General features: G+C 41.4%; 1 protein-coding gene and 1 pseudogene across 2 annotated transcripts; both read right to left on the reverse strand.

The window, feature by feature from the left end:
• LOC131193499 (zinc finger protein OZF-like) lies at positions 1-15486 on the reverse strand. 2 transcript variants are annotated; one of them, XM_058173736.1, is made up of 3 exons: positions 15401-15486; positions 14516-14615; positions 1-3182 (listed from the first exon to the last, which is right to left on the reverse strand). In XM_058173736.1, exon 3 carries the CDS (start codon positions 2596-2598, stop codon positions 1291-1293), a length of 1308 nt encoding a protein of 435 aa, XP_058029719.1. In that variant the 5' UTR covers positions 2599-3182; positions 14516-14615; positions 15401-15486; the 3' UTR covers positions 1-1290. The 2 variants fall into 2 exon arrangements, with proteins under 2 accessions (XP_058029719.1, XP_058029718.1); XM_058173735.1 differs by lacking the exons at positions 14516-14615; positions 15401-15486 and adding an exon at positions 4072-4171.
• On the reverse strand, positions 8138-24694 carry LOC131193536 (zinc finger protein 850-like; annotated as a pseudogene).
• Between the last annotated feature and the right edge of the window lie 462 nt (positions 24695-25156).

Consider the following 25156-nt stretch of genomic DNA (forward strand, 5'->3'; position numbering starts at 1 on the left):
TACTATAAGATATGGGATTTATTTTATCAATGGCTAGATATAAAAATAGGTTGAAGTTTGACAGAGATATTTATAATGTTAGAAATGTTAAAATAAAACAAAGTATAACGTAATATCATTGGTTTGAATGAAGAAAAGGAAATGAATGATACAAATATAAATAATGTAAAATCTAGTACATTTTATATGAGGCAAGGGAAGAAACATTCAGAGTTAAACAAAAGATTAATCAATTAAAATATTTGGATGTATATTGGTAAAATGTAAAATAAGATAAATTATATATTATGAATATGGCAAAATTGCACAAAAGTTTTGTAACCAACCAACCGACACGCTGTTTGTATTTTGATTGAAGTTGGTTTTATGTATGTCTGTTTAGAAAAATAAAAAAAAATTCAAAAAAAGAGAGAAGAGACTCGACTGCCACATGTCAGAAATGGTATAGGGCAGTGATGGCTAACCTTTTTGTCGACAGTGCGCACATGTGCCAGCACCCATAAGGCAATGCGCATACGCCCACGCCCCCTGTGCATGCGCGCACAACCATCCCAAGCCCCCCTGCCCATGCGCACGTGACCCCCACGCTTCTCCCGCCCCCCAAGTCCCATTTTGGGCCTAGTAGGCCTCCCTGCAGCCTCCCAAGATCAAAAACGGGCCATGCGGGGGATGCACTGCTCCCCCCCCCTGCACCCTCTTTTGAGCCTAGTAGGCCTCCCTGCAGCCTCCTGGGACCAAAAATGGGGCCTGGGGGGCGTGCCACATCCCCCAATTGCGTGTGTATCTCCCACATGTATCTCGCCCCCCGCGCATCCCAAAAATCAGCTGACCAGTGGGAGGCACATGCGTATGCATGGTGGAGCTGAGCTGCATGACGGCTTGCATGCCCAGAGAGAGTTCTGCATGCTAGCTGTGGCACACATGCTATAGGTTCACCATCCTGGGTATAGGGTCTCCTTCTTGCGCAATGGGTTGGACTAGATGACATACAAAGTCCCTTCCAACTTTACTATTCTATTCTATTCTATTCTATTCTATTCTATTCTATTCTAGTCTAGTCTAGTCTAGTCTAGTCTAGTCTAGACTTGACTAGTCCCCACTCATTTTTGATACTAAGGCAAATTTCACTAAAAATAAACACACAAGTAATTAAATATTGTTCAACGAGGCTTCCAATGAGAGTCAAGAAATGAAATTCAACATTCCTGTACACACATCAAATTTTGCCTCACATGGAATTTCTTGTGTGGTAAGGGAGGAACACTGTCCACAATCTGGGCATTCGAATGGTTACTCCCCTATGTGTAACCTTACATGATTTATAAGGGTAGACATATAACGGAAATCTTCCCCACAATCCGGACATTCATACGGTTTTTCTCCTGTGTGACTCCTCCGGTGTATCATCAAATGGGAATTCCGACTGAAATTTTTCCCACATTCAAGACACTTATACGGTTTTTCTCCGCTGTGAATCCTCTGGTGTTTCACCAAGTAGGAATTCTGATTGAAACTTTTCCCACAATCTGTACACTGATATGGTTTTTCTCCTGTGTGAGTTTTCTGATGTATAATTCGGTTGCAATTCTGACTGAATGTTTTTCCACAATACAGACATTCATATGGTTTCTCTCCAGTGTGAGTTCTCTGGTGTCTTAACAGCTTGGAATTCCGAGGGAAGCATTTCCCACAATCAGGACATTCAAAGAGTTTCTCTCCTCTATGAGTCCTCTGGTGTTTCACTAGGTAAGAATTCTGATTGAAACATTTCCCACACTCTGGACACTCATACTGTTTCTCTGCCTTGTGAGTTTTCAAGTGTTTCACCAGGTAGGAATTCCGACTGAAATTTTTGCCACAATCATGACATTTATATGGTTTCTCTCCTGTGTGAGTCATTTGGTGTTTCACCAGATAGGAATTATGACTGAAACCTTTCCCACAATCTGAACACTTATATGATTTCTCTTGTGTGTGAGTCCTCTGGTGTTTCATCAGATAGGAATTATGACTGAAACCTTTCCCACAATCATGACATTTATATGGTTTCTCTTCTATGTGAGTCCTCTGATGATTCACCAGGTTAAATTTCTGAGGAAAATCTTTCCCACAATCAGGACACTCATATGGTCTCTCTCCTGTGTGAGTCCTCTGATGTTTCACCAGGTTAAATTTCTGAGAGAAATCTTTCCCACAATCAGGACACTCATATGGTTTCTCTCCTGTGTGAGTCCTCTGATGCTTCACCAGGTTAAATTTCCGAGAGAAATCTTTCCCACAATCAGGACACTCATATGGTCTCTCTCCTGTGTGAGTCCTCTGATGTTCTACCAGGAGAGAATTGTAATTGAAACCTTTCCCACAATCTTGGCACTGATATGGATTTTCCCCTTTGTGAGTCATCTGGTGTATCTTCAGGTGACAAATCCAAATGAAACGTTTTCCACAGTCGGAACACTTATATGGTTTCTCTTGCGTATGAGTCCTCTGGTGTATCACCAGATCAGAATTCTGTGTAAATCTTTCCCTGCAATCAGGGCATTCAAAGTTTGTCTCCCCAGTCTCAGTCATCTTCTGTCTCATCACATTGGTGTTCATGCTTAATATTTTGTTGTATTGGCAGCACTTTCTCTCCGGTATGGGTCATTCAATAAATCATGAGGAAGCTTTTCTGAGTAAAGGCTTTTGCCACACTCCAAACATTTGTATAGTTTTTCTCTGGGTGGATCCTCTCATGCATAATCAGGGTTTTTTCCAAAACTGATATTTTTGGATTCTTGAGGAAGCAAAAAATATTTGTGATCCCTTACTTGAAGGTTCTTTGATTCAAGCCATTATTTTCTTTATTAAAGGCTTTAATTAATGCCTGTCCATTTTGGCTATCCAAGTGACCTTTTTCTTCCCACTGACTTCCAGGTATTTCCCTCTTTTTCCTGATTTGGAAATTATCCTCCTTGACTTTTCATCTAATATTTTCTTGAGTTCCAGATCCTGTATTTATTTCCAAGCAAAAAAATTCTTGATTTTATTCTGTCCCTTGTCTCTCATCTGCTGAGGAAAGAGGAGAGTTTTTACCATTTGCTGAGGAAGTGGGAAATATTTTGACTGACGGCTTGTTTTACATTGTAATGATGCTTCTCATTCTCTGTTGTCCAAAGTGCTCTTCTTGGCATCCTCTTTATCTGTAAGAGACATATTAATGAATTAAGTTTCATTACTGTTTAAACATTAGTGCAGAACATGAGACAGCAGCAAAGAAAAAACCCCATATATTTACATGAAAAAACAAACATCAATATTGTAGTTCAATCTCATAAAATTCTTTTTTTGGCTTAGATAAATCACACAAATATGCACGCATATTCATGCAGACATAAAGACCCATGAATTTATGTTTGTAGACAATGTACGTATATTTATTTCAGCGTGCAAAATGTTCCCAAAGTGCATTCGCTCAAAATTTTATCGAAATTGAGAAAGGTGCAGACACTAATGGATGAACTGGTGCCTAAATCCTATGTAAGATGTAAAACATGTCTTTTGTCCATGAAACTCCTCACTTTCCATCAAAACAACATGTCAATAATATCACAAGGAATCAAGAGTTATGTGAAGGAGGAGGAAACTGGGTGATTAAGAAATAGGAAAACTAAAGAAAGTGTCCTAAATCTCCCAGCAGAAAATCACAGGCAGAAGTTTTAAGTTGTGCAGAACAGGGGTCTCCAACCTTGGTCCCTTTAAGACTTGTGGACTTCAACTATTATATTAAGACTTGTGGACTTCAATTATTTATAAATTTAAATAATAAATAAAATAAATAAATAACTCCCAGAGTTCCTCAGCCAGCTTTGCTTTGCTGGCTGAGGAACTCTGGGAGTTGAAGTCCACAAGTCTTAAAGGGACCAAGGTTGGAGACCCCTGGTGCAGAGGAATAAAATTTGGGGAGGGAAAGAAGATGAAGCAGCAGCCCAGATGCTTCAGCCTCGTTGCTTCCTCCGCTTCATACATCGTGGAGGAACCCAAAGGGCCCGACTTGCTCCGGGCTTCTCCTCCGACCTTCCCTCCACTCACCTCCCAGGAGCCGCTTCCACCCTCCAAGCAGCACAAGAGGCTCCGCCGACGCCATCACCCTCCCGCGGATGAACCGAAAGAGGAAATTCTTCTGCCCTTCTTCACATCCCCTCTGGCAATCCAATACTCTATCGTTTCAACTCATTCCAGCCCAGCCTCTCCCCCTTCCCTAGAATAACTCGGCCGCTGCTGCACCACACCTACTTTCTTGGCGCGAGTACAGCTTCTCTGTAGAGCGCCATCTAGCGACATAAGGCGGAAGAACATTCTCGTGGTACCCTAAGGCAGGGGTCTCCAACCTTGGCAACTTTAAGACTTGTGGACTTCAACTCCCAGAGTTACTCAACCAGCTTTGCTGGCTGAGGAACTCTGGGAGTTGAAGTCCACAAGTCTTAAAGATGCCAAGGTTGGAGATCCCTGCCCTAAGGCGTTTGAAGATGTTCTAATTCAGGGGTCTCCAACCTTGGTCCCTTTAAGACTTGTGAACTTCAACTCCCAGAGTTCTGGACTTCAACTCCCAGAGCAAAGCTGGCTGAGGGACTCTGGGAGTTGAAGTCCACAAGTCTTAAAGGGACCAAGGTTGGAGACCCCTGTTCTAATTGCTTTCTTGCTTCCTTATGTGCTATCAAGTTCTATTTGACTCCCATTGAGCTCATCGGTAGCTTTTCTCCCTGAGGCTCCATCCCCAAACCTTTTCTTTCAGGTCCCCCAAGACGGCATCCATTGTCCCTGGAGCTGCGCCCGAAGCGTCGTTTGCCAGAAACGGCAACTAAACTAAAGGAAAGTTTCCTTTCCATGTGTATATAAGGGGAGTGCGAGAAATGACGTGCAAATTGGAAAGGAGAAAGGATGCCCTTGCATCAAGGCACTTTTTCCTCATGGGTGGGTGGGGGGGCTAGGATAACTGCTCGAAATGTTCCTCTGCAACTTAACAAAGCTAATGAAGCTTGACCCCTTGTCTCTGCTGGGTTTTGTTTTGTTTTTTGCCCATGAAATTCCTCACTTGTCAGGAAAACAACATGTCAATAAAGTCACAAGGAATCAAGACGACTAAGGGAGATGGGCGGTTAGGCAATATGAAAAAAAAATAAATCTCCCAAATCTCAAAATTCAGAATAGAACTGGAAGGGTCTTCATAGCTCTTTTAGCCCAACCCCCTACCATTTCAAACAAGTGGCTGTTCCTTCTTAAAAACCTCCAGTGATGAAGCACCCACAACTTCTGAAGTCAAGCTGTTCCTCTGGTTAATTGTCCTCACTTTTAGGAAGTTTCTCCTTAATTCCAGGTTCCTTCTCTCCTTGATTTCTTTCCCACCAATCGCTTCTTGTCTCATCTTCCGGTGGTTTGGAAAATAAACTGACCCCCTCCTCAAATACTGGAATACTGCTTTCATATCCCCCCTGGCCCTTCTTTTCTCTAGAGTAGCCATACCGATATTCCGCAACCTTTATGTTTTTGTCTCGTAACCGTTAAATTTTGGTCTCTCCCATCTCGCAGCAGAATTACAAGTAGAAGTTTATGCAACATAAATGTAATAACGTTTGGGAAGAGAAGGAATATGCAGCAGCAGAACACATATTTCAGCCTTGTTCCTTCACTGCTTCTATTCAGTGGGGGGAAACCAAATGGACCTACTGAAGCCTCCAGGCTTCTCCTCACAACTCATCTTCCGCCTGCTGCTCACCTTTCAATTATCTGGCATTTCTAAGACTTTTTAATGAAGTGCCATTTTCCAGGCTTAGCAACCATAATCCATAACTTTTCTCTAAAATGATCTAGAAACGCCCTCGTCGTCTCTGCAATTCAGCTTGGAGCTTCTTATGGAAAAACGAATCCAAGGGAAACTTGCCTTGCATCTTAGCGAAGCTGTAAAAGTGAAGTTCACCCCTTTGCCTCTTCTGGGATTTTATTTTATTTTACTTCCCTCTTTAGCTAAGCAGCATGGTATTTCCTCTTGGTGCCCCATCCCTACCTAGCAATGGAAATTCTGACGCCTATTCCCATTCCAAGCTGATGTTTCCATGTTTCTTTTCCAATCTCAGGGTGAAAGTCATTTCCCCCCATCTGGACAGTTGGTATCCTGGCCAGCTATATACTGTATTTTTCAGAGTATAAGATGCTCCGGACTATAAGATGCACCTACCTTTTTTGGTGAGGAAAACAAGAAAAAGAAATCTGCCTCTGCCTCGCAGCAATTTTGCCTAGTGCAGCAAACAGCCTGCTTTACTTTCATTTTCGTTTTCACCATAGCTTGATTAGCACAAGAAAAAAAAACTGCTCCCAGCAATTTACCTCCTTGCAGCAAGTAACAGAATCATCAATTTATGCCAATTAGGCTGAAGCTGAAATAGGCTATTGCTTCTTGCTGCAAGGAGGTAAATTGCTGGGAGGCAGAGGCCAAAGGGTGGGGCTACATTCAGTGTATAAGGTGCATCATACACTGTGAAAAATACGGTATCTCCAACAGCAGCTTCCTATGCATAAGGAAATGATTAGAGTTTTTCCTAGCAGAGGAGTTTAAGGCATTGCTGAGATTGAGATCTTTTGTAGTGTATCTGAAGAGGGCAATGAAAGGTTGGCAGCCTGGGACTTCAACTCACCCTCTGCTTCCAGCTCTGACTTTGCCACCCGCAGAAAAGGCTGTGCAGGAGAAAGACAATTGGGCCCTTCTCAGTCTGGGTTCAAGGCGAGGGATGTCACCGAAATGCCATTGGTTGCAATTCTCATGGACTTCTGGAGGGCTTGGGATAGACGGGCTGCAACTATTATGTCCCTCCTAGACTCTCAATAACAATGAACATGATATCTTTCTGCACTTGTTTCAGGGACTGGAAATGGGAGGCACTTCTATCTCCATGTCCACTTCTAGTCAGTTTGGGTAGAAGAGAGGCAGTCTCTTGGCCCCTGGAATTTGGGATGCCCTGGGGATCAAGCCTCTCACTGCTCCTTCTATACATGAAATCACTAGGTGAGGCCATCCATCCCGATACTCAATTATGTACACATAGTCCTGGACTTATAACGTTTCATTTAGCAACCATTTGAAGTTACAATAGAACTGAAAGAAGTGACTTTTGACCATTTTTCACACTTAAAACCATTGCAGCCTCCCCATAGTTACAGGATCTGAATTCAGAAGGTCGGCAATTGACTTGCGACAGATTCCGTGTCCAGGAGTCATGTGATCACTCTTTGTGACTGAGCTGGTGTACCACCTGGGGTCCTCCTGGACTCACGGCTCCTAATTGACCAGGGGAGGGGCTTTGCATAGATTTATCTATTGCACCAACTGTGCCCTTTATTGGAAAGGGAGTCCTTGCACATGGGTCACTCACGTCTTAATTACCTCCTGTTTGGATTGCTACTCTGGGTCTCCCAGAAACTTCAACTGCTCCAGAATGCAGCAGCACACACAGTAATGGGGGGGGGGGCAGGTTGCCATTTGTCATCTTTATGGTGCGAGCTGCAATGGATTCATTTCTGTTAACATGCAATTCAACTTGGTCATCACCAGGTCATCACCTTTAAAGCTATTATAGCAATAGCACTTCGAATTATATACCACCCCAGAGTGCTTTATACCACTCGGCTTAGTGTCAGAATATGGTCTCCAACAATCTGGGTCCTCATCTCAGAAGGATGGAAGGCTGAGTCAACCTCGAGCCAAGTCAGGATCGAACTCCAGGCTGTGGTCAGAGTCAGCTGGCAATACTGCATTGTAACCACTGAGCCACCAGGACACCAGTCGCTACTGTCCCACTGTTATTATTTTTGCATCTATCTGTTCTACCAGGTCAGATAGGATGGGCACACTCCTTCCCTTAAATATTCGAACTGGATAGTGAGTCGTTTCCATTGCAGACCCTGCATCAGAAGCTTGACTTGGAACCAGGTGTTTGTATTTATTAAATTTATATGTCTCTAATCCTAAGGTGAACTTTCTCCAATTTAACTCTTTGTGAGGTGAAAAATAACCAATTTTCAGCAAGAATGGCAACAGACGCGAACATAATTAGTAAGGCCAGAGGCCTGTTTAACATATAAATTGAACAAAAGCATAAAAACATAATTAGTAAGGTAAGTAAATTTATAAATTGAACAAAAGCAAGAGTTACCTTTTTGGGATTCTCAGACCATCAAATTGCCATCAACCTTGCTAGAAGTGTCCTGTAGTTGCAGGACAAATGCATTTTAAATGTGGAGGCTTTGCATTTTGCCATTTGCTATAACTGGGGTTTACTGGTTTCTCTGTTAAGGTTTTATTGCTGTAAACCATGTGGAGTCATATAAATTGGGCTGCTATATACATTTTCTTACCAAGTAAAATTACATACATACATGCATAGTTTATAACCCTGTTCATTATATATAGAAATAACTCAAGGCAGCAAACACACCGTATTTTTCGGAGTATAAGATGCACCTTTCCCCCCCTCCCAAAAAAGAGGGTGAAAATCTGGGTGTATCTTATACTCCGAATGTAGCCACGCCCAGCTTCTCAAACTGAGGTTTCAGAGGCTGAAAAAAGCATCAGAAAAGAAGCCCCCAGTGTCAGAAAAAAAGCCTCCAGAGCTTCAGAGGCTTTTTTTCTGAAGCTCTGTTTCAGAGGCTTTCAGAGGCAAAAAAAAAAAAGCAAGGCACAGAGCCAAGGAACCTGTTGCTAATATTCACCTCTGGGAACAGCTGATTGGGGGTATTCCTGGAGGCCGATCTACCTGCCAATCAGCTTTTTTCTTATTTTTCTCCCCAAAAACTAAGGTGTGTCTTATACGATGTTGAGACTCTAGAAAGAGTGCAGAGAAGAGCAACAAAGATGATTAGGGGCTGGAGGCTAAAACATATGAAGAACGGTTGCAGGAACTCGGTATAGAAGGACTAGGGGAGATATGTTAGCAGTGTTCCAATATCTCAGGGGTTGCCACAAAGAAGAGGGAGTGAAACTATTCTCCAAAGCACTTGAGGGTAGAACAAGAAGCAATGGGTGGAAACTGATCAAGGAGAGAAGCAACTTAGAACTAAGGAGAAATTTCCTGACAGAACAATTAATAAGTGGAACAACTTGCCTGCAGAAGTTGTAAATGCTCCAACACTGGAAATTTTTAAGAAAATGTTGGATAACCATTTGTCTGAAGTGGCGTAGGGTTTCCTGCCTGGGCGGGGGGTTGGATTAGAAGACCTCCAAGGTCCCTTCCAACTTTGTTGTTGTTGTTGTTGTCATTATTATACTCCGAAAAATACAGTACTTCCTACAGATCCAGGGTAAAACATATGAAGAATGGTTACAAGAAGTGGGCATGGCTAGTCTAGTGAAAAGAAGGACCAGCGGTGACATGATAGCAGTCTTCCAATATGTGAGGGGCCGTCACAGAGGGAGGGGAGCAACCTATTTTCCAAAGCACCCAAAGCCAGACATGGAAGAATGGATAAAAACTGATCAAGGAAAGATTCAAACTAGAAATAAAGAGAAATTTTCTACAGCGAGAAAAATCAACCAATGGAACAGAAGTTGCCTTCGAAAGTTGTGGAGGCTTCATCACTGGTAGCTTTCAAGAAGAGACTCAACCATGTGTCAGAAATGGTATAGGGTCTCCTCCTGGAGCAATGGGTTGGACTAGATGACCAACCCACTGCTGGGTTGGACTAGGGGAAAAAAGTCCCTTCCAACTTTATCATTTCATTCTATTCTATTCCTCACTCATTTTTGATACCAAGACAAGTTTCACTTAAAAAGAAACAAGTGTTTAAATATTGTTTAGCTGGGCTTTCAATGAGAGACAAGAAATGAGATTCAACATTCCTCTATATCCATGATGGTGAACCTATGGCACGCCTGCCACAGGTGGCACCTGGAGCCATATCTGTGGGCATGCGAGCATTGCCCTAGCTCTGCTCCAGTGGGCATGCACGCACCGGCCAGCTTATTTTCAAGACTTCCAGGCCCACCAGAATCCGGGAAACGGGCTGTTTCCGGCCTCCGGAGGGCATCCAGGAGTGGATGGGAAGGCTGTTTTCGCCTTCCCCAGGCTCCTAGAAAGCCTCTGGAGCCCGGGGAAGAGTAAAAAAAGGGTCTACCGGTCCATCACATGCCAAAAGTGAGGGGAGGATGGGGAGGGGGTTGGACGTGCATGTGCAGGGGTGGGGCACGGGGGGGCATTGAATTATGGGTGTGAGCATGTGCACATGTGATCCTCCCTGCCCTCCCCCCACTTTTGGCACGCGATGGCAAAAACGTTAGCCATCACTGCTCTATACAAAGCACATTTTGTGTAATAAGGGAGGAACTTTGCGCGAAACACTGTCCACAATGTGGGCATTTGAAAGTTTACTCCCCTATGTGTAACCTTACATGATTTATAAGGCTAGTTCTACTACTGAAATCTTTCCCACAATCCGGACATTCGTACGGTTTCTCTCCTGTGTGAGTCCTCCAATGTATCACCAAATGGGAATTCCGACTGAAAGTTTTCCCACATTCAAGACACTTATACGGTTTTTCTCCGCTGTGAATCCTCTGGTGTTTCACCAAGTAGGAATTCTGATTGAAACTTTTCCCACAATCTGAACACTGATATGGTTTTTCTCCTGTGTGAGTTTTCTGGTGCATCAGCCGGTTGGAATTCTGACTGAAACTTTTCCCACAATAAAGACACTCATATGGTTTCTCTCCCGTGTGAGTTCTCTGGTGTCTCAAGAGCTTGGATTTTCGAGGGAAGCTTTTCCCACAATCAGGACACTCGTACAGTCTCTCTCCTCTATGAGTCTTCTGGTGCTTCACCAATTCAGATTTAATACTGAAACTTTCCTGACATTCTGGACATTCGTACAGTTTCTCTCCCGTGTGAGTCTTCTGGTGTATCACCAGGTGGAAATTCCAACTGAATCTTTTCCCACAATCCAAGCACTCATATGGTTTTTCTCCTGTGTGAGTATTCTGGTGTTGCACCAAGTTGGCAGTTTGACTGAAACTTTTCCCACAAAACAGACACTCATATAATTTTTCTCCTGTGTGAGTCCTTTGATGTATTACCAGATCAGAATTCCGAGGGAAACCTTTACCACAATCCACACACTGATACCGTTTGCCCTCAGTGTGAATTGCCTCGTGTACCACCAGGTGAGACTTCTGATGGAAACTTTCACCACAGTCAATACACTTATATGGTTTCTCCCCCGTATGAGTCCTCTGGTGTTTCACCAGGTAGGAATTCTGACTGAAACTTTTCCCACACTCTGAACACACATACAGTTTCTCTGCCATGTGAGTTTTCTGGTGTTTCATTAGGTAGGAATTCTGACTGAAACTTTTCCCACAATCATGACATTTATATGGTTTCTCTCTTGTGTGAGTCCTTTGGTGTTTCACCAGGTAGGAACTGTGAGTGAAATTTTTTCCACAATGACATTTATAAGGTTTCTCTCCTGTGTGAGTTCTCTGATGTATCACCAGGTTGGAATTGCAACTGAAACCTTTCCCACAATCTGAACACTCATACCCTTTCTCTTCTGTGTGAGTCCTCTGGTGTATTACCAGGTCACATTTCTGAGCGAAACTTTTCTCACAATCTGGACATTTATATGGTTTCTCTCCAGTGTGAATCCTGTGATGTCGCACAAGGTTGGAATTTTGAATGAAACTTTTCCCACACTGCAGGCACTCATATGGTTTCTCTCCTGTGTGAGATCTCTGGTGTTTCACCAGGTAAGAATTGTGAGTGAAACTTTTCCCACAATCAGGACAGTTATATGATTTCTCTCCTGTGTGAATCCTCTGGTGTTTCACCAAGTAAGAATTGTGAGTGAAACTTTTCCCACAATCAGAGCAGTTATATGGTTTCTCTCCTGTGTGAATCCTCTGGTGTTTCACCAGGGCAGAATTGCAATTGAAATCTTTCCCACAATCTGAACACTCATACAGTTTCTCTCCCGTATGAGTCCTCTGGTGTTTCATCAGGTAGGAATTCTGACTGAAACTTTCCCCGCAGTCACGACATTTGTATGGTTTCTCTCCTGTGTGAGTCCTCTGATGTTTCACTAGATCAGATTTCCGAGTGAAATCTTTCCCACAATCAGGACATTCATAGGGTTTTTCTCCTGTATGAATCCTCTGATGTTCCACCAGGAGAGAATTCCAATTGAAACCTTTCCCACAATCTTGGCACTGATATGTATTTTCTCCTTTGTGAGTCCTCCGGTGCATCTTCAGACGACAGATCCAATTGAAACTTTTTCCACATTCGGAACACTTATATGGTTTCTCTGCCCTGTGAGACATCTGGTGTATCACCAGATCAGAATTCCGTGTGAAACTTTTCCCACAAACAGGGCATTCAAAATTTGTCTCCCCAGTCTGAGTCCTCTTAGGTCTCACCACATTGGTGTTCATGGTTAACCTCTTATTGCCCTGGAAGCACAGATACTTTCCCTCCAGTTTGGGTCATTCAATGAATCATGAGGAAGTTTTTCAAATAAAGCATTGGCCACACTCCAAACATTTGTATCATTTTTTACCGGGTGGATCCTCTCCTGTGATCAGCAAGCTGTGTTTTTTCACAATAAGCATTGTGTGGGGGTTTCCCAAAACTGATATTCTTGGATTCTTGAGGAAGCAAAAAATATTTGCGATCCCTTACTTGGAGGTTCTTTGATTCAAATCATTATTTCCTTCTTCAAAGGCTTTAATTAATGGCTGTCCATTTTGGCTATCCAAGGGACACTTTTCCTTCCTACTGACTTCCAGGTATTTCCCTCTTTTTCCTTATTTGGAAATTATCCTCCTTGACTTTTCATGTAATGTTTTCCTGAGTTCCAGATCCTGAATTTATTTCCAAGTGAAAAAATTCTTAATTTTATTCTCTCCTTTGTCTCTCATCTGCTGAGGAAGGAGGAGAATTTTTATAATTTGCAGAGGGGGTGGAAAAGATTTTGACTGATGGCTTGTTTTAATTTTAATGCTGCTTCTCATTCTCTGTTGTTCAGAGTATTGTTCCTGGGCATCCTTTTTATCTGTAAAATATATATTAATGTGTTAAGTTTCATTATTGTTTAAAAATTAGTGCAATACATGAGAAAGGAGTAAAAAAAAAACCATACATTTGCATGAAAAAACGAATACCCAAATTGTAATTTAATCTCATAAAATTCTCTTTTTGGCTTGGATACAGCAGACAAATATGCATGCAGAAATAAAGACCTGTGAATTTATCTTTGTAGACAATGTATATTTATTTCAGTGTGCAAAATGTTCCCAAAGTGCATTTGCTCAAATTTTTTTAATCTCAATTTAGAAAGGTGCAGACACTAACAGATGAAATGGTGCTCAAATCCTATGCAAACTGTAAAACATCTCTTTTGCCCATGAAACTCCTCACTTTCCATCAAAACATGTCAATAATATCACAAGGAATCGATAAAACCAATAAAATTAAGAAGGAAATTCTTTGAAGAATTAAATAAAGTAATATTAAAATTTATCTGGTTAAGGAAGAAATCCCAAATAAAATTAAAGCTTCAACAAGACAGTAGAAATAAGGGAGGCTTTGGACTCCCAGATTGGGAACTTTATTACCATGTGAAAGCCATGACATGGCTTAAAGAGTGGATAAATTTAAAAAACAAAAGGATACTGACAATAGAGGGTCATGACCTGCAACTTGGCTGACACACATTCATTTGGGAAAGGAAAAACAAATCCCATTCGTATTTCCAGAGACATCAAGTGAGAGTTGTCCTGATATATGTTTGGGAGAAAATCAAGAAAAATCATTATATTAAAATTCCAATCTGGTTATCAACGGAGGCAATGATATATCCCAATGTACTAGATTTAAACAAGATAGCAAGATATAAAGAGCTATTGGATGTGCAAGAGGAATTAAAGTCTAATCAAGAGTTAAAGGGCCAAGGAATAGAGATAGATTGATGGCCATACTTGCAAATTCGCACAAGATACAAAAAAGACCTAGAATGATATGGCTTCTATAAAGAACAAGAATTGGATAAAATGCTACAGGGGAGAGGGGAGAAAATCATTACTAAAGCATATAATTATTTCTTAAGATTAAGAGACCATGATAATTTGGGCTAAAAATTTTGGTTATAGTATTGAATTGGAACACTGGGAAAAATTACAAATTAACAATGTCAGCAGTCTACAAAGAAAACTTATACAAAATGTTTTATCATTGTCATTTACCCCTGGCAAGATTGGCCAAAATGTATCCGAATAGATCGGTGGAATGTTGGACAAGGAACATTCTTCCATATGTGGTGGACTTGCCCAAAAGCTAAGAAATATTGGATCAAAATAAAGAAATGGCTAGAAGAAATCATGAAACAAAAAAATTGAGTTGAAACCGAAATTATTTTAACTGGGCATAATAAGAGAAAACGTACGTAAAAAACTCCAAGATATTATATCCCATGTAATAATCGCAGCTAGAATTACCTTTTTGCTCAAAACTGGAAACACGACAACACTCCTTCCGATGCAATGATAATAAAAAAAGGTGCTTGATTGTGCAGAGATGGACAGGTTAACTGTGAAACTAAAAGACAGAGAAGAAACAGAATACTATAAGATTTGGAATATATAATACAATTGGCTAGAAAACAGATGTAAAGTCCATACATAAAGATTACGTAAGAGTAATGGAAAAATACCAGGGGTGAAATGGGAAAATACCACAAAGGAAATCCAGCAGATTCTGAAGGTTCTGGAGAACTGGTAGTGGAAATTTTGAGCAGCTTGGAAAACCAGTAGCGGAAATTTTGAGTACTTTGGAGAGTGGCCCCTGGCCCCAGAGTGGGGTGGGAATGGAGATTTTGCAATATCCTTCCCCTGCCACCCCCAAGCCATGCTCACCGAACTGGTAGTAAAGAAAAAATTGGATTTCATCACTGGAAAATACTGTATATATCTGTAAATACTGTTATAATTTAAATGTAGATAATTAATTATATCATATATAGAATAGTAATCTATAAAATTGGAAACTAGGTAAATATGAGTGATACCGATACTGGAATGCTGTAATGAGTGGAAATGTGGTTGAAACTTGTTTAGTAAAAATTTATTTTAAAAAAAATATCACAAGGAATCAAGTGTTACGTGAAGGATGAGGAAACTGGGCGATTAAGAAATAGGAAAACTAAAGAAAATGTCCTAAATCTCCCAGCAGAAAATCACAGGCAGAAGTTTTAAACCGTTCAGGGGAATAAAATTTGGGGAGTAAAAGAATATGCAGCAGCAGCCGCTCTGCTTCCAGGCCGTGGAGGAACCCAAAAGGCCCGACTTCCTCCCGGCTTCTCCTCCGACCTTCCCTCCACTCACCTCCCAGGAGCCGCTTCCACCCTCCAAGCAGCACAGGAGGTTCGGCCGACGCCATTATCCGGCACTGGGTGAGCAGGAAGAGGAAGTTCCTCTGCTCTTCGCCTCCACGTCTTCTCTAGCAATACAAGCCTCTATGGTTTTCTACTCGTTCCAGCCCAGCCTCTCCCTCTTTTCTTGAATAGCTCTGCCGCCGTTGCACGGTACTTGCTTTGTAGACGGGAGTATTGCCTCTCTATAGCGCGCCATCTAGCGACATAAGGCGGAAGAACATGCTCGTTCTACCCTAAGGCGTTTTGAAGATCTTCTCATTGATTCCGTGCTTCCTTACGTCTCATGAAGTCCTCTTGGACTCCCATTGTGCTCATCGGTAGCTTCCCTCCCTGATGCTCCACCCCAAAACTTTTCTTTCAGATCCCTTAGGAGGGAACACCTCGTCTCTGGACCTGATCCTGAAGTTTCCTTTGCCAAAAACGAACTCCCCCCAGGACTCCGTCAACTTCCGGACCTCCGAACCTTCCGTCGCGAGCTCAAGACACATTTATTCATCTGTGCAGGACTGGCTTAGATTTTAAATTTATAGGGGTTTTAAATTGGTTTTAATATTTATATTTCCATTTTAATAATTTGGGCATTAGAATAAGTTTTTTAATGATTATTTTAATTTGTATATTGATGTTTTATATGCCTGTGAACCGCCCTGAGTCTTTTGGGAGATAGGGCGGTATATAAATTCGAATAATAAATAAATAAATAAATAAAAACGGCAACTAAACCAAAGGAAGCTTTCTTTTGTGTGTGGCTAATGGGGGTGGGTGGGGGGAGGCGATGGTGTATACATTGGAAAGGAGAAAGTGAACCTCCTTTCGTTCCAGGCACTTTTTCTTCGAGTGGGAAGGGGCGTGCAGGATAACTCCTCGAAACTTGCTTCTGCAACTTAATGAAGCTGTAAATATGAAGCTTCACCCTATGTCTCTGCTGGGTTTTTTGTTTTGCCCGTGAAACTCCTCGCTTGCCAGGAAAACAACATGTCAATAAAGTCCCAAGGAATCAAGAAGACAAAGGGAGATGGGTCCTTAATCAGTATGAAAAATAAAGATTTTTTTAAAAATCTCCCAAATCTCAAAATTCAGAATAGAGCTAGAAGGGTCTTTATAGGTCTTCTAGCTCAACCCCCTGCTCCAGCAAGAGACCCCCTGCCATGTCAGACAAGTGGCTGTTTCTTCTTAAAAACCTCCAGTGGAGGTTTTAAAAACCACCCACAGCTTCTGAAGTCAAGCTGTTCCTCTGGTTAATTGTTATCTCTATTAGAAGTTTCTCCTTAATTCCAGGTTCCTTCTCTCCTTGATTTCTTTCCTACCAATAGCTTCTTGTCTCATTTTCCGGTGGTTTGGAAAATAAGTTGATCCCTTCCTCTTTGTGGCAGCCCTTCAAATACTGGAATACTGCTTTCATATCCCCCCTGGCCTTTCTTTTCTCTAGAGTAGCCATACCGATATTCCACAACCTTTCTTTATGTTTTTGTCTCGTAACCGTTAAATTTTGGTCTCTCCCATCTCATAGCAGAATTACAAGTAGAAGTTTATGCAACATAAATGTAATAACATTTGGGAAGAGAAGAAATATGCAGCAGCAAAACGCATATTTCAGCCTTGTTCCTTCACTGCTTCTATTCAGTGGGGGGAAACCAAATGGACCTACTGAAGCCTCCAGGCTTCTCCTCACAACTCATCTTCCGCCTGCTGCTCACCTTTCAACTATCTGGCATTTCTAAGATTTTTTTAACGAAGTGCCATTTTCCACTCATAACAACCATAATCCATAACTTTTATCTAAAATGATCTAGCCCTAGTCTGTCATTTGGGGTCTCGAAGAAACTACCTCATCATCACTGCAACTCAGCCTGGAGCTTCTTATGGAAAAACGAATCCAAGGGAAACTTGCCTTGCATCTTAGCGAAACGTAAAAGTGAAGCTCGCCCTTTTGTCTCTTCTGGGATATTCTTTTCTTTTACTTCCATGTTTAGCTAAGAAACATGGTATTTCCTCCCGGTGCCCCATTCCTACCTAGCAAGGGATATTCTGGCACCAATTTCTATCGCAACCCGAGAACAACCCATATTTCTTATCCAACCTCAGGATTAGTCTGAAAGAGTCATTTCCCCCCATCTGGACAGTTGGCATCCTGGCCTGCTATATACCTCCAACAGCAGTTTCCTATGCATAAGAAAATGACGAGAGGTTTTCCTAGCAAAGGAATTTTTTTTTTTGTTTACATTTATATCCCGCCCTTCTCCGAAGACTCAGGGCGGCTTACAGTGTATAAGGCAATAGTCTCATTCTATTTGTATATTTTTTTACAACGTCAACTTATTGCCCCCCCAACAATCTGGGTCCTCATTTTACTTACCTTATAAAGGATGGAAGGCTGAGTCAACCTTGGGCCGGGCTTGAACCTGCAGTAATTGCAGGCTACTGTGTTCTAATAACAGGCTCTAACAGCCTGAGCTATTCCGGCCCTTTTCAAGGCATTGCTGCAGATTAAGATCTTTTGTAAGTGCAGCTGAAGAGGGCAATGAAAGGTTGGCAGCCTGGGACTTCAACTCACCCTCTGCTTGCAGTTCTGACTTTGCCACCTGGAGAAAGGGCTGTGAAGGAGGAGAAAGGTGCTTGGGCCCTTCTCATTCTGGGTTCAGTCTGGGGCACATCACCAAAATGCCATTGGTTGCAATTCTCATGTACCTCTGGAGGATTTGGAATAGACGGGCTACAACTATTATGTCCCTCCTAGACCTCTCACCAGGTTTCATTATCATTGACCATGATATTCTCCTGGATCAGCTTTGGGGACTGGGACTGGGACTGGGACTGGGAAGCACTTCATTACTGTGATTCTACTTCTCCATCCATGCCCGGTTCCAGTCAGTATGGATAGGAGAACTGAGGCCAATCTTGGCCCCCACAATTTGAGGTGCCCTGGGGATCAAGCCTTTTGCAGTTCCTATTTAACATCTACATGAAATCACTAGGGAAGACCGTCCATATTATGACACCCAATTATGTACAGATAGATCTGGACTTATAAAATTTCATTTAGTGATCATTTGAAGTTGCAACAGCACTGAAAGAAGTGACTTATGATCATTTTTCACACTTAAAACCATTGCATCACCATTGTCACATCAAAATTCAGAGGCTCTGCAATTGACCTATATTTGTGATAGTGTCTTGGGGTTGCATGATCACCTTTGGCGACTGACCTGGTGCACAATCTGGGGGTCCACCTGGACTCATGGCTCCTGCTTGAGATTGTGATGGGGGTGGGGGGTGGGTCTTTGCACAGATTCATCTATTGCACCAGTTGTGACCTTTCCTGGACCAGGAGGCCTTGCAAATGGGTCACTCGTGCCTTGGTCACCTCTTGTTTTAATCACTGCACTGGACCACCAAGAAACTTCAACTAGTCCACAACGCTGCAGTGGACACAGTAATGGGTTGTCCAGTACTGTGTTGTCCATGTAACATCTTTTTGATGCAAGCTGCACTGGATTCATTTCTTTAAGGTGCAATTGAAAATGTTAGCTATGATTGAAATATAATCATTTAATATAGCAATAGCACTTAGAATTATATACCCACCAGACAGTGTTTCATACCAGTCTCAATTTACAGTGTCAGCATATTTCCCCCAAACAATCTGGGTCCTCATTTTACCAATCTCAGAAGGATGGAAGGCTGAGTCAACCTTGAGCCCCCTCTGGGTTGAATTCCAGGCTGTGACCAGAAACAGCTGGCAAGACCGCATTCTAACCACTGAGCCACCAGGGCACCTGTCATTATTGCCCCATTATTATTTTTGCATCCATCTGTTCTACCAGGTCAGATAGGGTAGACACACACTTAGTCCCTTGCCTTAAATATTGCCATCTGATAGGAGCTAGGAAGTGAGCCGTTTCCGTTGCAGACCCTTTGCAGAAACACTTTTCGCCCTGAAGTCTGGCAGGCTTTTATCCTCCTGATATTCTGTAAAGAAAAAACTAGCTTTTCCCCTAAGCACGGGGGTAAGAGAGGACTGCATGTCAGAAGCTTGATTTGGAACCAGGTGTTTGTTTATATTTATTGAATTTATATGCCGCTAATCCTGTGGTGAACTTCTTCAATTTAACTCCTTGCAAGGTGAAAGATAACCACTTTTGAGGAAGAATGGCACCAAGCATGAACACAATTGAACAAAAGCAAGAATCCCCTTTTTTGGGATTCCCAAATGCCATCAACCTTGCAGGACAAGTGCATTTTAAATGTGGAGGCTTTGCATTTTGCCATTTGCACTATATGGGATTTATTGGTTTTTATATTAAAGTTTTATTGCTGTAAATCGTGTGGAGTCATATGAGATGGGATAGGGATAGGGATAGGGATAGGGATAGGGATAGGGATAGGGATAGGGATAGGGATAGGACAGGACAGGACAAAACAGAACAGAATTCTTTACTGGCAAAGTGTGATTGGACACACAAGGAATTTGTCTTTGGTGCATATGCTCTCAGTGTACATAAAAAGACAAAATACATTCGTCAAGTTAGGCTGTCTTATACATTTTGTTACTGAATAAAAATACATGAATACATACATATTTATATTCTCTTTTATTATATGTAGAAATAAGTGAAGGCAGCAAATGTTACCTAATACAGATCCCTATCCTATCCTATCCTATCCTATCCTATCCCAGGGGTGAAATGCTCCTGGATCGGACCGGATCATGCGATCCGGTAGGGATGGCGGCTGCTAGTTTGGAGGACCGGTAGCAAAAATCCCTGGCCCCGCCACCCTGCCTCTGCTGAGCCGCACCATCTGCAGAGGTTTTTTTTTTTTTTACTTTTAAAAGCCGGTTTTGCTTCAGCCGAAACAGGCCTTTAAAAGTAAAAAACAGCAGAACCTTATTTGTACTCTTACTTGTAGAAAACATGTTTTCTACAAGTAAGAGTAGAGATTCTAAGGCACTTACCTGATTACTGATGAACGCATGGCTCTCTTTCCAGCCCGAAAGCGGATTCAGTTTCAGCCAGACAGAATCAATTGCTCAGCTAATCTATTTCCTCAGTGATCAACTGGCTGGCTTTGCTGGCTGAGGAACTCTGGGATTTGAAGTCCACAATAAAATAAAATAAAATAAAATAATAAAATAAAATATTTGTGCAGCTTTCTGAGATTTGGTGTGTTTCTGTAGTGTTTCACTCTAACTACACAAACACACAAAATCTCAGAAAGCTGTATGTGGCATATTGTGTGTGTTAGTTGTGTGTGTGTATAAAGTGTGAAAGTTGGTTTTTGAACTTTTTGTGGCTGTGTGAAGTATGAAGTGCAGCTGCTTTTACATTGTGTGTGAGTCAGTTGTGTTGTGTTGTGTGTGTGTAAAGTGTGAAAGTTGGTTTTTGGTACCTCTTATTGTTTTTTTATACTTTGTTTATTTTTATTATTTATTGTTATTGGCCACGCCCACCAAGCCATCCGACCACCAAGCCCCGCCCACCAATTAAGCCCCGCCCACAGAACCGGTAGGGAGAATTTTTAGATTTCACCCCGTCCTGTCCCCTCCCGTCCCGTCCCATCCTATCTTTTCACTAAGAAAAATCATACAAGAAATTAAATGGTAAATTGTTCAGCTGGGTTTGCAATGAGAGATAATTAACCAAATTAAAGATTCCTCTACACACTTCAAATTTTGCCTCAAGTGCAATTTCTTGTGTGTGATAACGGAGCAATTTTGTCCAAAATAATATTTGTCTGCAGTCTGGGAACTTGAATGGTTACTCCCCTATGTGTATCCTTACATGATTTATAAGGCTAGACCTAGTACTGAAATCTTTCCCACAATCTGGACACTCATATGGTTTTTCTCCTGTGTGAGTTCTCTGGTGCATCACCAGCTTGGAATTTTCCTGGAAACATTTTCCACAATCCGCACACTGATAGGGTTTCTCTCCAGTGTGAGTCCTCTGGTGTACAACCAGCCTGGAATTATGCTGGAAACATTTCCCACAGTTTGGACACTGATATGGTTTTTCTCCTGTGTGAGTCCCCTGGTGTACCACTAGGTTAGATTTCTGACTGAAACTTTTCCCACAATATGGACACTCATACGGTTTCTCTCCCGTGTGAGTTCTCAGGTGTCTCAACAGCTTAGAATTCCGAGTGAAACTTTTCCCGCAATCTGAACACTCATACAGTCTCTCTCCTCTGTGAGTCTTCAGGTGCTTCACCAGTTCAGACTTGCAACTGAAACTTTTCCCACATTCTGGACATTCGTACAGTTTCTCTCCTGTGTGAATCTTCTGGTGTATCACCAGGTGGAAATTCCAACTGAATCTTTTCCCACAATCCAGGCACTCATATGGTTCTTCTCCTGTGTGAGTATTCTGGTGTTGCAGCAGGTTGGAAGTCTGACTGAAACATTTCCCACAAAACAAACACTCATATAATTTTTCTCCTCCATGAGTCCTCTGGTGTATCACCAGGTTAGAATTCCGAGTGAAACTTTTACCACAATCCACACACTGATACTGTTTGTTCCCTGTGTGAGTTCTCTGATGTACCAACAGGTGACATTTCTGACTGAAACTTTTCCCACAATCATGACATTTATACGGTTTCTCCCCCGTGTGAGTCCTCTGGTGTTTCACCAGGGCGGAATTCTGACTGAAACTTTTCCCACAATGACATTTATATGGTTTCTCTCCTGTGTGAGTCCTCTGATGTTTCATCAGGGTAGAATTGCAACTGAAACCTTTCCTACAATATGAACACTCATAGGGTTTCTCTTGTGTGTGAGTCCTCTGGTGTATCACCAGGTCACAATTCTGAGTGAAACTTTCCTTACAATTTGGACACTTATATGGTTTATCTCCTATATGAGTCCTCTGATGTCTCACAAGGTAGGATTTTTGAATGAAACATTTCCCACACTGCGGACACTCATATGGTTTTTCACCTGTGTGACTCCTTTGGTGTATCACTAGATCAGAATTCCACTTGAAACCTTTTCCACAATCTGAACATTTATATGATTTCTCTTGTGTGTGAGTCCTCTGGTGTTTTACCAGGTAGGAATTCTGAGTGAAACTTTTCCCACAATCAGGACAGTTATATGGTTTCTCTCCTGTGTGAGTCCTCTGATGTTTCACCAGGTCGGAATTGCAACTCAAATCTTTCCCACAATCTGAACACTCATGCAGTTTCTCTCCTGTATGAGTCCTCTGGTGTTTCACTAGATAGGAATTACGACTGAAACTTTCCCCACAGTCATGACATTTATATGGTTTCTCTCCTGTGTGAGTCCTCTGATGTTTCACCAGGTCAGATTTCCGACTGAAATCTTTCCCACAATCAGGACACTCATAGGGTTTTTCTCCTGTGTGAGTCCTCTGATGTTCCACCAGTAGAGAATTCCAATTGAAACCTTTCCCACAATCTTGGCACTGATATGGATTTTCTCCTTTGTGAGTCCTCTGGTGTATCTTCAGGCGGCAAATCCAACTGAAACTTTTTCCACAGTCGGAACACTTATATGGTTTTTCTTGAGTGTGAGTCCTCTGGTGTATCACAAGAGCAGAGTTCTGTGTGAAATTTTTCCCACAATCAGGACATTCAAAGTGTGTCTCATCTGTGTAAATCCTCTTGTATCTCAGCACATTGGTACTCATGCTTAATTTTTCATCGCATTGGAAGCACTGCTAGATTTTCTCTCCTGTATGGATCATTCCATGAATTATGAGGAAGCTTTTCTGAGTAAAACTTTTACTGCACTGCAAACATTTGTACTGTTTTTCACTGGGTGGATCCTCTCATGCATAATGATCTGTGATCAGCAATTTGTGTTTTTCTTATAATAGGAAGTCTGTGGGGTTTTTCCAACACTGATATTCTTGGATTCTTGAGGAGGCCAAAAATATTTGTGATTTTTGGGATATTTTTTCTTCCTACTGACTTCCTGGTGTTTCCTTCTTTTTCTTTATTTGGAAACTATCCTCCTTGACTTTTCTTGAGTTGTAGATACTGTATTTTTTTCCAAGTAAAAACTTTTTTCTTTTTATTCTCTCCCTTTTCTGTCATCTGCTGAGGAAGAAGGAGAGTTTTTACAATTTGTGGAGAAGGTGGAAAAGATTTTGACTGATGGCTTGTTTTACATTTTAATGCTGCTTCTCATTCTCCGTTGTCCAGTGTGCCCTTCTTGGCATCTTCTTTATCTATAAGTTATATATTAAATGCGTTAAGTTTCATTATTGTTTAATAGTAGCACAGTACATGAGAAAGCAGCAGAAATTACCCTATACATTTACATGAAAAAACAGACACCAAAATTGTAGTTTAATCTCATAAAATTATCTTTTTGGCTTGGATAGATCACCCAAATATGCATGCATATTCACGCAGAAATAAAAACCTGTGAGTTTAGGTATATAGAAAATCTATGTATATTTATTTCAGGGTGCAAAATGTTCCAGATGCATTTGCTGAAATTTTTTAAATCTAATTTTAGAACGGTAAGGGACTAACGGATGAAATGATGCCTAAATCCTATGCAAGATGTAAAACATGTCTTTTGCCCATGAACCTCCTCACTTTCCATCAAAACAACATGTCAATAACATCCTAAGGAATCAAATGTTACGTGAAGGACGAGGAAACTGGGCGATTAAGAAATAGGAAAATGAAGTGTCTTAAATTTTGTGTCCTAAATCTCCCAGCATAAAATCAAAGGCAGGAGTTTTATTTTTATTTTTAAATTTTTTTATTGTTTTAATGTGATACACAATCTGACAAACACACGACATATAAATATTTCCTAATTCTAAACAGCGTTTCTTAGTCGTCTTCTTTCGTTTTTATACCTTTCCCCCCCAAATCACATTTTGTTATTTTATTTTCTTTCTTATCCCCTTTTCTTTATTTACATTAAATTATCTAATACAAATAGCTTTACTTTTCTAGATTCTTATATATTTATTATTTGCATATTATACGTTTCTAATACATTCTGTATATTCTAATTTCTCTCCTTTATTTTCCCCCCCTTTATTTCTAGGCTCAAGCCATTCATACCATTTATTCCAGATTGTATAATAATCTCTCTCTTCTTTCTCTTTAAGCAGGAGTTTTAAGTTCTGCGGCATAAGGATAATAACATTTAGGGAGGGAAAGAATAGCCGCTATGTTGTAGCCTGGTTGCTTCCTCCGCTTCATACCCAGTGGAGGAAGCCAAAGGGCCGATTTGCTCCCGGCTTTCCCTCCAACCTTCCCTCCACTCACCTCCCAGGAGCCGCTTCCACCCTCCAAGCGGCACAAGAGGCACCAGGGGAAGCTCCTCTGCCCTTCACCTCGTCTCCTCCACATCCTCTCTGGCAATCGAATTGTCTATCATTTCAACTCCTTCCAGTCCCTTTCCTATTATATGGTACCCTTTTTTTTTTTTTTTTTGTAGACGGGAGTATTGCCTCTCCGTAGCGCGCCATCTAGCGACATAAGGCGGAAGAACATGCTCGTTCTACCCTGAGGCGTTTGAAGATGTTCTCATTGATTTCCTGCTTCCTTATGTGCCATCAAATACTATTTTTTTTAATTTCATTTTGTCACAACAGTATACACAAACATCGACATAAAACAACAACACATCATAAAAGAAATATATATATATATAAGCAAAAGCATGCAACAACTATATTAATTTGATATAATGAAGGGAACAATAGGACAGAAATGG

This window comes from Ahaetulla prasina, chromosome 2, assembly GCF_028640845.1.
Source record: "Ahaetulla prasina isolate Xishuangbanna chromosome 2, ASM2864084v1, whole genome shotgun sequence".
Classification (NCBI taxonomy): Eukaryota; Metazoa; Chordata; class Lepidosauria; order Squamata; family Colubridae; genus Ahaetulla; species Ahaetulla prasina.